At 43.6% G+C, this 17,685-nt stretch overlaps 1 protein-coding gene across 4 annotated transcripts in view; it reads right to left on the minus strand.

Moving 5' to 3' along the window:
* Positions 1–6,640: 6,640 nt before the first annotated feature.
* Positions 6,641–17,685, minus strand: part of ttll7 (tubulin tyrosine ligase-like family, member 7) — a 67,096-nt gene continuing 56,051 nt past the window's right edge. For 3 of the 4 annotated variants that reach the window (XM_053856992.1, XM_053857806.1, XM_053858569.1), the window contains 2 exons: positions 10,523–10,627; positions 6,641–10,354 (listed from right to left, as the gene is read on the minus strand). In XM_053856992.1, coding sequence (XP_053712967.1) covers positions 10,567–10,627 — 61 coding nt within the window. In that variant the 3' untranslated portion in view covers positions 6,641–10,354; positions 10,523–10,566. Of the gene's footprint in view, positions 10,355–10,522; positions 10,628–17,685 lie in introns of those variants that run through there. The other variant, XM_053860296.1, reaches the window with a different exon arrangement.

The raw sequence follows: 17,685 nt of genomic DNA on the forward strand, positions 1-17,685 counted from the left end.
GCCATTACTCCTCAAACGTATTTAACATAAGTCATCCATGAAATGGTGCAGAAAATTAAGGGAGGAAAAAGAGAAAAGAAAGGGTAAGTCCTGAAACTTTCAAATGGAAATAATAATGCCTAACAAGAAACAGAAACTGAACATTTGTCAAAGGGCAGCATGTGGCCCCTGGGCCGCGCTTTGCCCGGGTCTCTATTAAGAGGTATTAACTGGCGAGAACCGCACCTCGCTTGTGGCTCCTGTGTTGCTGAGCCATCAAAAACAGCGACTCTGACCGCTGCATAAAAGTGTAAAAGTTAGCCCAATGCTGAGATGCAGCTCAATAATAACATGATACTTGAGTGGCGTAATCCAACTGCATTCTTACTCCAGCTTGTCCAAATGTTGGCAAACTTGCCCAGCCGTGGTTTTACTTTACTTGTATGTGGCATGATGAATAGTTTTGTTGTGCCAGACAGATCCATATGATCAGCATTTCTGCCGGAAGGTGTCCTTGCTCTGCCTCCTTGTTATTGTGCAGTGGCACCGCTGTGATAGACAGGCGGAGACGCATCGCCGCTTCTGAACTTGATTTCAGAGCTGGTGTGAGACCTTGGTCGACTTCAGGTGAGCATGTGGGGGTCTAGATGGAGTCCACCTGCTGGTGAAGCGAGGACTGATGCTCAGCAGTCGACTAATAGGCGGGGAGAGTGGCTGGCTTTGTTTCCTGTCTCCAGGGCTGCCTGCAGGGCCTGTATTGATAATACCCAGCTTGCCAGGCTCAATACCTCCCCGGGGGTTTTCAGCAGCAAGTGACAGAAGAGAGTCCCTGGACGATCTTTGGTCCCAGCGCAGGTATAGAGACGTGGACATGCACACTCAGCCCGGCATCTCATTTATTCCCGTATCGGCCACACTCAGGCTGGACAGCGCCGATCACAGACAGGGAAAAGGACAGAGCTTGCAAATGGTTCGCCTCTCCCAAGTCGGCTACGTGAATCCGTCGGCATAGGTGGCGGACGCCCCTCACACCTGGTCGCTCCGCGCCGTCTTGTTAGGAGCCAGATGGGAGGGGAAGTGACTTGCCGTTGTACTTCCACCACTGGGCTTGTTCCTGCACATTAATGCCTTTACTGCTCAGCTTCATTTGTTACACACACTCTGGGGGAGCCTGCGGCTATGAATGATGGCCATATGCAGAACCCTGCTCGTCTCTAAGCCCCTGTGGCTGCAACAAAGTACAGTCGACTGCTTGCGGAATGAGAGCGCGGACAGCGCGAGGAAGTGATGCACGACAGGCTCCAGGTGGAGTCGGGTCCACTGGATTTTAATAGATTATTTAGGCGTCTTGCGTGTGAGCATGTGTGTAAATAACCTTTGGGATGATCCTCTCTGGTGCGCGCTTCTTTCTGCTGACTTGGTTGGTATTAACGTGAAGAAAAACTGAGTGTGATGTGTGGAGAAGGAAGGGCGCTAGCCGATGTCTCTCCTTTCTGAAGAGCTGAGTCAGCCCATTGTTATTTTTGAACAGCTCCTTGTACCCCCCATGATCAACAGTCATTTACTGGGCGAAACAATACCCATCCAACTCTTACCCCCTACTGGTCGACAGCATACTTACTGTGCATCAACACAAACCCTGTGCATGTATATTCAACCTGATGGTGAGTGTTGTGTTTGGCGTCCTATTTAACTTTATAAGTTAGTGTTCATTTGTGAGTCCTGGTTTCAAAAGATAGTCAAGTATGAGGCACCAACTCTATTCTGGGTTCAACAACAGGAGTTGACATTGAAATATTCAAAACAGAGAAAACAGAATTTAGACATAAGAGTCCTTTGAAAACAGACAAAGCAGCATTTAAACAAGACGTGATCTGCTGTGAGCATGTCTGATTAAAACCTGTGGAGCCACACGATATTTCCTGAGGAGTGGGTGATGTCACTACTGTCTAGTAGCAGTAGCGAGTTGCAAGTTGGTCAACAAAAATTATTTTTCTTTTTTATTTTCTAATCAAGAGTAAGGCTGTGTCCCATTTCTCACCCTAACACTCGTTTTTGACCCTAGCACTCCGGTTGCGCGTTTATGTGTAAGTGTAGTGTGTCCCAATACTACCATTCACCACTTGAAATGATCCCTTCAAACCGAGGGAGCTCCGTAGCTGACTTTGTTCGAAATCTTCGTTCAAAATCTGAATCTATTTTTCCCATTACAGTGAATGGAAAAAGAAAGAAAGCGTTCCAAGTCTTAAACTAGGCTTTTGTAGGAGTGAATGTAGAGTGTCTGCTGCAGGTGCGCTGTTCCTCTATGTGTGTGGCCGCTGCATGTGGGAGGGGTTGCCGAGTGAGTGAGGTCTCTCCAGAAGTGAAGAGGTGCCCGGTGCGTGTCCAGCTCTGAATGTGCGCTTCTGTGCAGTTTGGCTGTGACAAAGTCATAAACCAAGTCACGCTCTGTCCCAGACTCGCCTCATCCCTGTCCCAGCTCCAGCCCACAACAGGACATCAAACCCTGGAGTGAGCACTCCAGCCTCAGAGGTGTGGAGAGCGAGCACCTCCCCTGACACTCTACCATGTGTGGAGACAGGTTTTACACCTCAATATGAAGAACAAACAGTCAGTAAATTTAGCTAACGGGACAACTCTTGCATATGGAGGCTGCGTTATACACAATAAGAGAGTGTCGTGGGTCAGCTGATCGGTCCGCGTACATTATGCTTTTTCCGGCTTTTTTCGGGGCGTTCGAGTTCTGGATTTTCTTTCGAAATCAGAAGCATAAAAATCTAGAAATTTTTGTTCGAACTCTGATTTGTTCGAAGTCCGGGACGTTAGAAAACAGAGGTACCACTGTACTTTATTTAAAAACAATGTTGGATAGGATGACAGTGACATTTTAGTAACCTTCCATTTGTTTGTCAGCATCCAGCCTAACGTTAGCATCCTCATACCTCTAACAGATCTATCACCGCAACATAGCAGTGAAGCTGGCTTCAGCTCCACCCATTTCTTCTTCGTTGGTTCACCTAACCAAGTGAGATGATCAGCGCCGACGCAAGAGATTACAAAACTGTTGGAGCTTTATGCGTGACACCACGAAGTGTTGTCCCAATTCTTAGGCACGTCAACCTCTTCACTTGGTCGTCGGAGGGCGCTTCATAGTGGAGGGCGCTCAGAACCAAGTGCTAGCGTTCAGTGCCAGTGTTAGGGGGAGAAATGGGACACAGCCTTAGTCTCATTTCTTAGTCATTAACAACATTGCATTTTATATTTAAGGTGATAGTCACTGCAACATGCACAGTATTTCGTGAAGGTATGTTGAGTTTTTGTTGAAGGACACTAAACGCTATGATGAATAACGTCCTCAAATCCTGACTGCTGTTGCTCCCCGGCGCCCCCTGTCGATAAGCCTACACTGGATGACATTAAACTCATTAGCTTTGTGCTGACCTTGTTGCAAGGGGACAAAAAGCATGTGGGAATGTTTCTTGAAATAAAAGCAATAAAAGCACACACGTTTGTCACGTCATCATTGCCATAATCCTTTCCCCAGCCTCTCACCTAAACCTCACCATCCAAAACAAATGGCTAAACTTCACCAGGATAGTGATGACCAAGTTATTTTGACACCCTCATCTTCAAATTGAGGCAGTGAAAGGGCTCCACAAAGGGGTGTTTTCCCCAAAATTGGACCTCACTAGGATAGATATGCATAAACACACACGCTCACACAGATAGGAGACAATAAACTACACACAGAGGCAGCAACATTTCTCGGACGAGAAAGGTCGCCTGTCATTTAAAGACTCTACGGTCTCATCTTTAAAAGCCTTTGTCAAGGAAAAAGGGGGCCACTCATGGATTTGAACCTGTCGATGAGGGAAAGACTACACACACCACTTTTGTTTTTTGTTTTTAAATAGTGTGTGGCTAAGAAGGGTGAGTGTGTTTTTGGGGTGGTGTTTGTATATGTCTCTTGGACTGTGACCTCTTCTAATCACGCTGTTGCGAAAGGCTGAACTGGGTCATCCGGGTTCGTGTTGTTTCACCCCTTTCAAAAATTTGGCTGTAAATCTGGCCGGACATCAGTGAGAAGAAAAGAAATCGGCGCTGTGAAGAGTGATGAATGGAAAATGTCACACCGGAACACTGCAGTCCCTTTGCTGGGGGGATATTTTTGGACAGCATTCCGGGGGTCACCACGTCGGGCTGTCAACTTCTGCTCTCATCTGTTTTCAGCCGCCGCCGCCAGGACGGAGGCCAGAGAGCCCCCGAGGTCACGCCCCAAACCTCTCCTGCTGACAGAGCCGAAGAAAGGGGAGCAGGATGAGGGGGTAGGGAAGAGGTGAGAGGTCACAAGGCCCATGAGGCCACTGTGAAATAAAATTGAATCTTCCAAAGGCTGGCTGGAAACAAGTGGAGAGCAGCTCTCGGGTCACAATGCACAGCAGAGGCACTGGGTGAAGGCCTTCGTAATACTGAGACAAGTGACAGGTCACAAGTGTCACCTGTCCACACGGGCCAGGGGTGGGAAATGTGAGAGGACTCAGGAGGCTGACCCACGTCGCCCAGGAGCTCTTTCAGTAATGGATATCAGGTGGACAGGAAGTTTTAAAAGCCATTAGCTTTCTAGGGCACTTAGCCTCAATGTTGATAGTTAGTTCTGCTGGTTCCTGCCGGGTTAGTCGTCACTCACTCTGAGTCCGTGTTGAGCCTTCATATGTCAGAAAAGAGGGAGTGAGTGTCATGAAGTGCTATCTAAGCCTGTGAACTGTTAACTGTTAACGTATCCACCGGGACTCTGTTTTCATCTGTAGCATTGGTCTGCATTCCAACAGGAAACCCTCCAAGTTCTTTCTGCAGTTTAAACACCATGAACTATGCCGCGTCCAGAAAGGCTCCAAATAAAGATGCCATCTGACTGAACAAGAGAATGAGCTCTCCATGGACCAACGGAAAGTAATGCCAGGTGCATCAACTAAGTTACTTCTTTTTGCTTTCATCACTAGAGGACGTACTATTACTATTTTGTATTATTAGTCCAACCGCAGTGGCATCACTTCGCTAGCCCTGGTAGCGTACGCGAGTGCGATCTTTAGACTCAGAGTCAGATCAGTTCAAAATATTAATAAGAAGAAACAAATAAAGAGCACAAGAAGCACTCAGAGAGCATAGACAACCACCATAATAAACCCTAGACTGAGGTGTCATCCTGCCGTATCCTACTTCAAACTGAAGTGGAAACAAATTCTCTGACTTTATATCATGTTTCTCTACAAGCTGTGACCTTATTTGTGGTGGGAGTTACATTTGAGAATCAAGGCCCAAAGAAAAACACAATAAACATGTCTCAAGTTTGGTAGTATTCCACCACAGATATGAACTTTGTATTACGGTTGCCCCCTCTGCTACCATTTTTTTCATCGTGCAAGTAACAGTCATATATGTTGTAGTTTAAATGTCACCGCATGGACATTTCAATGATCAGTATGTAATGTCTATGGCAGAATTGACCATAAAACCTTGACCTTGATTAGCTGCCTTGACCAGAATGAAGTTACATGTAGCAGCTGTTAGCTCAGCATTTTGCCCTCAAAAGTCACAAAAATATGATGAAAGGCAGAACTTTTGAGTTACTGGAAGATGTGGTGCTCCATCCTTAATGCCATCGGCATGTCAGTGATATCTTCGACAGCAAATCCATCAAACATTAGTAGTTCTACAAGGCCAAACGCAGAAGTGTGTGTCCAATGAGAAGACTCCTTAGACAAAAAAGTCTACATCAACCCCAAAATCTCCCAAATTTTGAAATGACAGTTTGTCCCATGTCCCCTCTCCAGTCGTCGGCAACAGCCTGCACTCTGGCAGAGGTAATTCCGATGTGCTTGACTGTCACCTCAATTACAGAGGCACATATTTGTATTCTGCCTGGGGCCCCAACATGTCAAGTAATTTTCAGATGTGGTGTGTTGTAATAAAAGGAAAAAGCAAAAAGAGTCTGATCATCCAAAGTTTATGACCCATTTTCACTAACACTCTTATTTTCTTGCAGCCCAAAACAAGAGTTTGGGTTGTCAATTCTGCTTCCATGGCGACATAGACATTTTTCAAAACCGAAGCAGTTGACTTCTGTACTAACAGCTAACGTCTTCTGTTACTGTTTGGTAACGTTTTTGTCCTTCAGGAAGCAATGCAATGTTGAGTGGAAGCTCAGAGCTGCTACCGGGACAAAACTATTTACAGATAACTATCAGTTTATTACGTGATATTGAGTGCGTTCGAGCACCACCTCACTGATCAGGGGGTCACTGTGTGGGTGGTGCCAAGGTTATGACGCTGACACAGTTCGCTGAAGTTCATGAAACACTAGTGGAGATTACAGAAGTGCACATGAGCAGAAGATTGCTGCTGAATTTGAGGACAAAAAATTGTTTAATACAAACAGGACCTGGACAGCTGTCAATCATACTAAGTTTATTCTCACAAATATGTCTCTTCTTATTCATTTTCTGATCCCACATAAGAAAATAACAATCATGGACTGCAAAAAACAGAAAGCTAATTTTCTGGATATTCACTAAGGGAAATGGAGACCAGCTTTTTGGAGCTTGATTCTAACATTAGAGGTGGAAATGTGATTTGACTTCTGACTAGTGTTGTGGTCCAGACCATCTAACCTGAGACTGAGTCGGGACCGGAGCAAACAGGGACCAAACCCCAGTCAAGAACAAGACCATTGAAGCTCGAGACCAAGATTTGGTGATGGGCTGATGAGGCTTCCTGAAACAGTGTCCTCATTTTCAGAGACCGCAAGATGGCGCTCTCTGCTGTGAGATGATTCAACAACCAATACCATTAATCCTTTAGTTTTAAACCTAGTGTATCACCTACTGAGCTATGATGGAGATGACACTGTGTCATGATGCTTCACAAGCCCTTCACTACGAAGATCAGAATTCAGAAGCATAGGTTGATCTATTTCTCACGGCATTAAAAACGTTAGCCTTTTGTTTCAAAATAAACAAAAACCTCTTCTGTATCTCAGTTTGACCCCAGAATATTAGTAGTAGTTGGGTTCTTTCTTATGTTTGTTGAGGTGCTGAACACATTTCCCACTTAGACTCAGGTCTAGTTTCACCAAATGTGGTGTAGACGTGACAAGACTACTCCACAGGAGTTGGGCCGCCACGTATATTTTGGATTTCACTGTCTGGAAGGAACACACGGGCACACGGGATATAAAACCATGACACTCAGCAGCGTGTTTCAGCACTTTATTGCTATGCAAAATGAAAAAGATCCTTCTGAGCTAACAGTTTTCTACTTCTAAATAAATATCCAGCAAATCATAGAATATTTGGCATTATCAATGAACGTCAGTCGGAGCACTGAGGTATGGAGGGAGTTCAGAGAACACGTGATCAGATTTGCATGGTCAGAGCATGTACTTGATCATCTTCTTTCATGTAGCATGTCAGTCAGACTTTTTTTAACCGCTGTGTTTTGAGTGTTTAATTGCAGTGCAACAAAACCATTTCAATGGAACCTTGGTAAACTGAGCTTTCATTGTCATCCAACTTTAAGTAGCTACTCTTCCTCTCATCTTCATCGCCTCCTTCACTCCTTTTGTCTCCTGGCTTTTCTCTTCTAAACGGCGACCTTCCTGTCTCGGATTTCTTGTCTGACTCAAACGAACGAAGTAAACACAAGGTCAAGTTGTGAGCTGCAAGAAAAGCCTCGAACAGTGAGATGAAGTTGAATAAACACAAAACCTAATGCAATGAGTTCAGCCTTGTATGAAACTTGGATTAACATAAAATGAAAAGCACCTCTGTTGTTGGTAGCGCCTGTCGTGTTGGCAGGGTTGCGTGAACCAACCTCAAACACGAGTGTTTTGAACGTACACAACTCATGCTTTCATACCGTCTTCACTTGAGGTCCTACAAGATCCAACTGGAAGCAGATGTGCACAGTCTTAGCCAAATGCTGAGAACCATCTCTGCTTGATCGCAGAAGACATCCAACTAATTGCATAGTCGTCCGGTGAGGTTAGAACATCTCCTAGAGGAGAACAAACACCCATTCCCAAAGTCACGCTTGTAAAATGAGGGGAGGAATTGTTAAAATGGCTACAAAAAGACATTCTTCAGTTCTTTTGGCAATTCAGTTTACAAAAAAAAAACAGGTAGAGTTGATAATGTAGCAAGGAGATCATGCCGTTGAGACAAAAACAGTGAGTTTGGCGACAGAATCAGAAGAAGCCCTCATGCTAGCAAGTCTCAAGTCAACATGTAGGAAGTAGGCTCTCATTCATAACCACGGGAGGACAATGCTTCATGAAGCCTTGTTCTCAGAGCACAGTAGGTGGTTCTCTCCCTTTAAAAACGAGGAGATTTAAAGTCAAAGCATGACACGTTGACATCTAGTGGGCTCTGAAAAGCATGACACTGTTTCATGAAGCCTCATCAACCTATCATTGGCCATAAGGGACCAAGAAAATACTACCAAATTTTGAATTACAATACACAAATGATTAGTATTTCAGATGGTACAGGACTGTTTATTTATTTAATTTTTTCTTTTTTTTTTTTTGGCTGGTGAGGCTTCATGGAACAGTGTCCTCATCTTCAAAGCTGAGTATATTATTAAGATGATTTTCCTGTTTCGCCAAAACAGTGACAACAAACAATCATAGGACGAAATAGTGTCCTCATTTTCAGAGCCCACTAGATGGCATCTCTCTTCCGTAATGTTCAGCTTTGAACTACTCAACCAAGAGCACCACCTACTGAGGCAATGATTCATAACGCTTCATGTCACTGAACAAGACGAAGAAAACCTAGCCTCAATACATCCTTCCTTTCAAGACACAACTTGAAATAACATTGACATCGATCATTCACAGTAGAGGTGACCACGTTTACAGTCAATTTTAACAGTGGTCCATCACGTTTGGCCAAGACTGTGCATGCACATTCCCATCGCTGGCACTTGTACATACAGTGAACTGGGGAAAAAAAGGCGGTTGCTGCACTTCAAAAGCAAAGCACCTGTCAGAGTTCAAATCCTTCAGCTCAGGAGATCGATCAGTGTGCTTCACTTCACTAGCCTGTTCAAGACGACAAAATAAAACTTCAAGTATATTCTTGGCGCAGTTTCTTAGTCTAACAAACACATTAGGTGGAGGTACTAAAATCTACGCATGCAAACGCTAGCATTCACTCTGCAATGTCTCGTTTTTTTAAGTGACAAAGTGCATAATCGAGTGAGACTTCACGCTGGTCAGCCATGTTCAGCAAAGAAGCTTGGCTTTAACTACAGACATATTTTGGGCATAACTTATGCCGTTGTTTCATCTGCGGCTAATTTCTTGGCTCAAGGTTTTCATCAAGCACTCAGGTAACAAAAAAGTTGCTTCCAACCTCTTCATCTCGTCCTTACCCCAGCTGGTCATGACTGGGGAAAAAAGTTTACCACATGGCATCCACACAAAAATTCATAATTTTGATGACGCGCTAATAACTATGCTAATAAGATAGCCGCCAGACACCAACCACAACAAACTACTTTTGGCTGCTTTCATCAGCCTTCCTGTCCCCCTGTTGTCCAAGGGTTGGGACAAAGCGGATCACAAGCTCTGCCTTGTCAGTTAGTTCCATTTCCTCACAAGAGAGCAGTTAAAAAAATGCATCACTCAAGCTTCACAAATGCAGAAAGGACATTCCAAGCATCACACCAATGAATGTTAAGTGAAATTAAATATCTCTGTGTCTATGACTGCAACAACTGAAACAGAAGAGTTTACTTAAATGCTTTAAATATTAACCCTCAATAGAAAATAAATAAATCCATTATAAAATAGCAAAAATAAGCTTGTCGTTATTTTGTGAAGCAAGAAACAACGGCTCTGGCACAAAATAAACACATAAATTAATCCTCATTAAAAATGTCAATCTATTACAGTACTGTGACTTTTAACTGTACAGTATAACATGGACCGCACTAGGAACAATGGCATCGAGTGAAATCATAAAATGGAGGCCATCTGTAGTCACGCAAAGTCAAATGAACTACATAGGCCACTCAGCAGTCCCAACTTGGAGGTCGTTCATCAAGGTTAAAGGCCCATTCTTTGTCAAGAGCTGCACAAAGTTAAAACCCATTTCTGGATTGCTGGGATGCGAGTTTGGCTGTTTGAGAGTCGAGGGAGAACGGTGGGATCAAAGGCGGAGCTGTCTGAAGCCAAGGTCATCGCATTGACCTCCAAAGTGGCCCATCCTGGCGGCAAAAAAGGCTGCATGAGCGTGGCATAGTTGACGAGGTTCGGCCCAATTTGGACGAAGGCCACTTCATGATGAACTGGGAGGTCACTGGCAGCAGGTACCTGGACAGGCGGCACAAGTGTGTGGCATGAGGACAGAGGAGGGACACAGATGATAGGATGAGTCAAAAGTGCATTGTACATCAATTAAAAACATGGAATGCTAAAAACTGAGGAGAACAAATATGAGTCCAGGCTGTAGCAGAAGTATGGTGAACAGAGAACACTCACCCATCATGCCGAGGCATTGGCATCAGTATCTGTCTGAGATTTTCCTATGACACCTTCCACCGAGACAGAGCAGTGAGGCAGCTCCGGCTGACAGCGTTCCAGTACCTGAGAATGAGACCAGCACCAGGTTGAGACAGCCCATTTCTTCAGACTGGTTATAAGAATGACTCACGGCTGTCTGAGCAGACTTCACATTCGGTGACATTACAGCGTGTAAACACCGCAGAAGGATCTGTGCTAGCAACCAAGTCATGCAAGTACTGATGAAGAATACAATTAAAATTCATCTGCATACATCTAAAAAACAAATCTATTCAGCATGGTTCATGGGCCACTTGTGCCACTTGTTCATGAACGTATTACGTCACAGCAGCACACTTAAACACAAATCTTGAAATTCTGAGGACTGAAGACAAAGGTTTTTGTGGGTATATATTGAACACCTTGAATGCAGTTTGTATCCTCTATTTTTCTTTTTACTATAATAAAAACTATAGAAGCTAGAATTCATAATAAACCATTTCAAGACTCACTAAACACAAGACAAAGACAAAAATACTGCATTAGTAACACACAGCCAGAGGCTCTGTCTCGGCATATGATCACTCTCCCGGCTCCTGGGTTTGAAAGATTAGTCTGGTTGGTGCTGCTAGTAGTTGTGCTGGGCTCCAGAGTCCAGCCATACAAGTCAGAGTACACACGGCCAACCAATCTATGGATGGTTCTCAGTGGTCCTCCTTCACACAGCCATGCCATTCCATCTATCACATTTTCTGCAGGGGACTGAGGCCCTTCCTTTCCAATGTTGACACAGAGGTCTTTCAAATGAATCAAATGTTTCCTCTACCTTGGCAATTTCTTGACACTCAAACAGAATGATCGAAGTGTTCACTGTCACCCAGGCTTTTAGCTACAGGGTGTCTTGGACTCAAAACCGGACGCCCTGTTTTCTCAGCAGGACACCCTAAATGTATTATTAGTGCCTGTATAATTCCCATCTCATAGCGTCATCTCGCTGGTTTACATTATGTTTCCGCCCAGTAATTTCGCCAAATATAATAAAAATTTGCAGATCCCCGAACCTTTCGCAACCATATTTTGGCCATCGGCATATTTGTTTACCGCCGTAATCTCACGGTGACCTCGCAAGTCGGGACACTCGCAGCATGGAAGCGCGCTGCTATTGAAGGGATGTCTGACGCTGATGACAGGAGGAAACTGCAGATAAGTTCCAAACTTTAAACAATCATTCAGAAAACGTACTCATTGCTTTCTAATTGGAGGAGTATTTGTTGCCGCTCCCCCCCGCATCCCAGCGGCAAGCGGACGAACACGCAGCCCTTTCAGAATGAGAGCTTAACTGTCATGATTCTGCTCTTATTTTGTCATGTGAGTCCTGTTTTTGTTTTCTCCCTCTGTTTCTTCCTGTTTGTGTGGCACACGGCTGGAGCCAATCAACCACTGAGCACCCATGTATTAGAGCACCTGGACTCCAGCACCGTTTGACAGATCGTCTCTCATTGTCTCCTGTGATTCTAGTTCATTTGACTCTCCCGGTTCAGTGACTTTTTCCATTGGACTCCTTTGTTCCCTGTGGTAATTTGGCTCTCCTTGTTTGTTCTCTCGTTCTGTGTGCTAGCTAGCTTATTTTGATTACTTTGTCTTAAATCCTGATGCCTGAGTTGGTGTTTTGTCTCTTTGTGTTTCCTGGTGTGTCTTTTGAATATCTCCGTTCATTGTGTTTTCGTCTCTGTTTCCAGATTTAAATTTGTTTCTTCCGGTTCGGTGACGCTTTCCGTTGGACTGTTATTCATGTTTATGGACTTCTGATTGTTTGGTTACTCCGTTTGGACATTTAGACTTTACTTTGTTTCTCCCGGTTCCGTGACGCTTTTTGTTGTGGTTTTTCTTGTTTAATGATTCAAAGATTATATTTGTCTCTCTCTTGCCTCCCTGTAACTTTCACCACTGCGCTTGGGTCCCGCTCCACGTCCTTGACTCGTGACATTAACAGGGATCAAAACTCAAGTAGTTCTATTTAATAAAGCAACAAGCCTTTATATATGTACTGTTTGAATGAATGAATTAATGTTGTGGTTGTGAAAGTTTAGAAAACCGTCAAACCAAAACCTGATACAACTGCATGCTTATCTTACATAAATATATGTAAAAAGATGTAGACACAAGGCTGTACACACGACGGCTTGTAGTAAGGGAAAGAATCATTGTAAAAATGTTTATTTTTAATTAATAAGGGTCAGCCAAATAAAACAATTGCCCAGGGGACCCCTGCATCTCAAAGTACTAATGTGGCAACAGTTACTGAGTTCATGTCTGTTACCGTTTATTTAACTCAGATGCTTGTTTATTGTTATTTTGGTACAAATAGATGTTTTGTACAAAGCAAGTTGTCAGTCGTTGACCTGGTGTGTCGGGAGGGGGTGGGGTTAGCGGCGGGGTTATGGGTTGGGGGCGGGGTTTTGGACGCCCTGTTTCAAAAGCCTACACCTGAATGATGTGTTCATAGTACCTTGTACCCAGAAGCAGACAGTGGCCAAGTTGTTGTATCCTTGAGTCAAGCAATGTTACTTACTTTTACCAACTGTGTTTCTGAATAAATAACTAAGCCTTTCCCTTCTCTGAGATCAACAGAAATATAGACATTTTCACAGTAAATCACCAAAGAGGTCCATGAAATGTAAAGGGCCGGCTCTGACCCTCACAGCAACCTCCACCGCGGGGATCTTGGCTGCGATATGGAACCTCACCTAGTACTCGTTTAATTATACGAATATCGTGACCAAAGAGAAACAGAACCCGGGGAGACGTTTAGATGTGACAATCTAATCAAAAGAGAGCCACTGGGGCTGAGGATTACAAAGTGGAGAATAATATCTTCTTTGGAGCTGGCGGAGAGATAGCCCACTTTTCTCTGACAGCTCTCTTGCCTTGTGATATTGCTCTCGGACAAATTAGCTGAGGAGCTTCTTCTGACGGCGAACAGGAAGAAAAGGCAGCGCGTCGCTGAGGGCTTTCAACACAAACCCGGGAGAGCCTGGATGGATTCAAATTAACTTCATTTAGTCAGATGTCAGTGTCCTTGAAAAGTGCTTTGAGTGGGCCTCAGGTATCCCTGCAGCTCATCATCCCCGCTTTTGACTCCAATCATCAGCTAAGTCCAGCACTTTTAGGATTTCTATACAGAAAACCCAGAGAGCAGGTCGGGTGGGAATGAAAGCCTGACTTTAGATTAAAAAAAAAAAAAATACAAGTATGCAGGAATCACAAATCCTAGCTCATTACTGCTGCATCTTGGGACTTTTTAAAGTCGCCAAAGCCACATATTAAATTCAATCCCTATAAAAATGAAAAGATAATTCTCCGTGTTTACATTTTTCTTGACCAATATATGACAAAATCCTTCTCAATTTAGCATTTATGGTTTCATGGCACAATGCTTCGATGGACAACCACAAACAACATCAGAACACACCCCAGTTTTGTGCCAGTGGTGCTTACTAGTTAGAGCCAGCAGGATCATTTGTCTAAATAATGTTTTGGGCTCAGAATGGACACAGTTAGAAAAGCACCCCTGTGATAATTCATAAAGTATTTATGCCAGTGCATGAAAAATAACTGATATTGTTATTTAAAGAACATTTCAGAGGCAGTTCCTACTGTAATGCAACGTATCATTTGAGTCAGAACAACAAAATGAGGCTAAATCATATCACTATTTTGTCCCACAGAGACAAGCTACAAGCAGTTTCAGCTATTTGCTTCTCCTAGGTGACTCCAAATCCCATCATGAAAGTACAATTTTGTGATTCCTTCAAGAATTCTCCGTCTCCCTCGGATTATTTTCTCCTACAAGATTGCCTCTTTCTCACCCTGCACCCTCTCCCACGCCTATGTTGTATGAGATTCAGCACATATCCACTGGGATTGAGTTCATGGATATCCTTCCCTTGATTTCCATACATTTTTTTTTTTTTTTGCAGAAAATCCAAACCCTGCCATAGAAATGCCAGTGAAAATCAAATATTGAACATTCATTGGGGGCCAAGTGTGTGTTCTGCAGGGGTCCTCTGGTATTCACTTTGAGAATATTCTGCACATATATAGACCCATAGTGATGGTGTGCCATGGGATGTAAATGGGGAGGGGGATACGTTCAGGTCCAAGCGAACCCGTGTCTCTTCAGGCTACGTTTAATTGGACCCTCATTCTGCATCTTCCAGGTTCGTCCTGCTTTTGATCAGGGAGGAGATCTTGGTAACAACGTGCATGCTTGAAAGCCAGAGGGAGGCTTGCTCATGCACTTCTGCTTTAATTCAGCGGCTGACAAGGGGAGAACCACTCTGCTGCTCCAGCCCCTACATGCCATCCTCCGACCTCCTCCTCATGTTCTGACTGACGCCTCTCCTATGCTCCTCCTAATCCCACTCAGAGATGCAATTGCCGGGGCAAATGAGCCGCGGGCCAGACTAGATGACACACCATGACTAAGGACAGATGAGGTGACTGCAACAGCCAATGATCCAAGAGGCACACAGGTTTGAAGGTTATCGGCTGCCCACGTTCCGCTCAACACCCCAATTAACCCTAATTACTGCCGCACTTTTCAGACAGATGAAAGTTAATAGAATCTGAAAGTTTTGTCATGAAAACACAGTCTTTGGGCAGCAACAGTAATTTCAGGCTTAACAAGGAAGTCATTACCGGAGCTATTTGGCCAGTTCCTCTCATCAGCCCACACAGAGTGAAGGACTTCTGCCAGACCCACGGGGCTCTTGACACACCTGATAGGGCACTCCACTGAGAAGGGATGCTTGAACATGAGTGGGCAGGTGTGGTCAACAACACAGACCCTGCAGACCTGTGGCCAACAGACCCTCTTTGATGTGTGCCAAGGGTTGTGCATAGGTGTGTAAGTGTGCCAACCATACAGCCAGCAGGAGTGTGTCATTCACACCGAGTTCACTCTCCAAGTCTGTCTGCCATCTCTTCTATAAAATACCTTGATCAAAACCAGAGCCGTGCTTATGTGCTTCCTCAAATTCTACATGCCACTCGTGAATGTACATGACCAGCGTTGGAGGGTAACAAAGTACAAACATCTGATACTGTGCAGTACAGTGTTTAACTGATTAAATTATTTTGGTGAACCCGACTACATTTGATGGAAATTACCTTCACTTTAATTCCTTCACATGAAGACACCGATGTCAAATATTCAATAATGATTATCTGTAGAAAAGCATGTAGATGCAGCAGCTGCAGCTCATGGAGATCTGTCTTTGTTTATTTTGGCCTCTATTTTTTGTCAATATTGTGGCTTGTGCAATGTTGTTTATATTCTTTATTAACCGTTTAGATCAAATTTAACAGGTAACCTTAGTAGGTCAGTCATTGTCTCACCATCTGATCTTTCGCTCCGGGTGTAATTCAAATGTTGGATTTATATTCTGCTTGTTCATATTAACACTGAGAATAACACTAAGGTGATTTACCAATTTTCTTAATTATTAAAGCTGTCATTTCTTGGGCTCTGAAGTTGTAAAATATAGATGTTTTTTTCTAAATACAGGGAGAGCAAAAGTACACCCCTCATATCTGAACATATCGAATGTTTTTCTGCGGCAATGTCGTGACAGAATGACCTAACAAAGTGGTGAATACTTTTACTGTTGGGTACGTTTCAGCTGTACTTTTCAACATCTACTCAATTACAAAAGGTGCATTTTTTTACAGGAGTCAGTTTTCGCATATTTACTTTTACTTTTAAAATTTTACAGTACTTATCGCTACTTTGACTCCTTCTAGATCACTGCACTGAAAAAAAGTTAAAAGTACAATGAAGTGAAAAAAATCTGCTTGAACAAGTGGAAAAACAAATGTAAGATTGCATTGTTTTCAAAGGAATTCCTTCATCATGCAGAAATGTCATTTATAAGGCGAATATACAGTATCTTAAATCAAGCGGGATGGAATTTTTGAGTAGTTTTTTGCAGGGTGCGTATTAGCAGTATTAGCAGTCTCCTGCAGCATGACTTTTCAAACATCACCATTGGTGACGGTCACATTGATCAAACAATCCTGAGGAGGAAAGAGGCACGTCATGTGATCTGTTCCTCCCTTCGTCCACTCTGTGTATGTCTTCATCAAGTCGACTAAAGACAGATACATGCAAGTGACCACACGAGATCAAGAACATGCACTGAGGGGGCTGCCCCTTCTCAAGCAATTTGAGGCTGAATGTCTTGCTCAGAAGGTCAGGGGACACTTCTTCAGCCACTTTTATTCTGCATATGCAAATCATGAGCTGCTGCTACTGGCAATTTAGGAAGAGCAGAATTTGCTTTAGATCTGAAGCAATTAAAAAAAAAAAAAAAAAAAAACCTCACAAAACCTTTTTTCAATTCATACTGTTTCTCGGTCTCAGAATTAACAAGGCCAGGGAAGTGTGTTGGTTAGTGCCAAAAGAGGCATTAACTGAATTGGCCAATAGGATTGTAAAATTGTAACATTGAAACTGAACTGTGTGTGTGTAGAGTTACAGCTTCTGTTGGATGTATAATGACCATGCCATCAGAAGCCTGAACTACAGTCCATTCCACTGTCCTTCTGTGCACTAAATACAAAGCTAAAATGCCCATAAAATGAAGATTTGGTTGATATTTTTTTTGGTATGCAAACAGAGCTTGACGGTCAGCTGGGTACAAGGACAGATGGCTGCTCTGACACACTTCCATGACAAGTTCATGCACACGCACAGTTTATCTCACTCATATAAAGGTTATGAGCCAATGTGAAAATAATGCTAAAAGTGTCTCAACTATTTCAAGGGTCATTGAGTTGAGACGGTTCCCTCCATGCCTAATGGGGAGGATGTGAATGAAATGAAAGTGCACACAACAGAAAACAAGGCAAATGATCTTTGCGGATTATGACACTGATGCTGTGCTGAATTTCCACAGAGGACACTCACACATATATATTCCAGGTGTCCTCATCACGGGTGACATACAGCATGGTAGGGGAGGTGTAAAGAAGCAAACTGACAGAATAGTTGCTGTGATAACCAAACAGTTCGACCATCCATCTTCCACATTTACAGTAGATGGGAATCTGATATTCTTTCTGTGGCCCCTTCAATTTTC

The sequence above is a fragment of the Synchiropus splendidus genome, chromosome 1 (genome assembly GCF_027744825.2).
Source record: "Synchiropus splendidus isolate RoL2022-P1 chromosome 1, RoL_Sspl_1.0, whole genome shotgun sequence".
NCBI lineage: Eukaryota > Metazoa > Chordata > Actinopteri > Syngnathiformes > Callionymidae > Synchiropus > Synchiropus splendidus.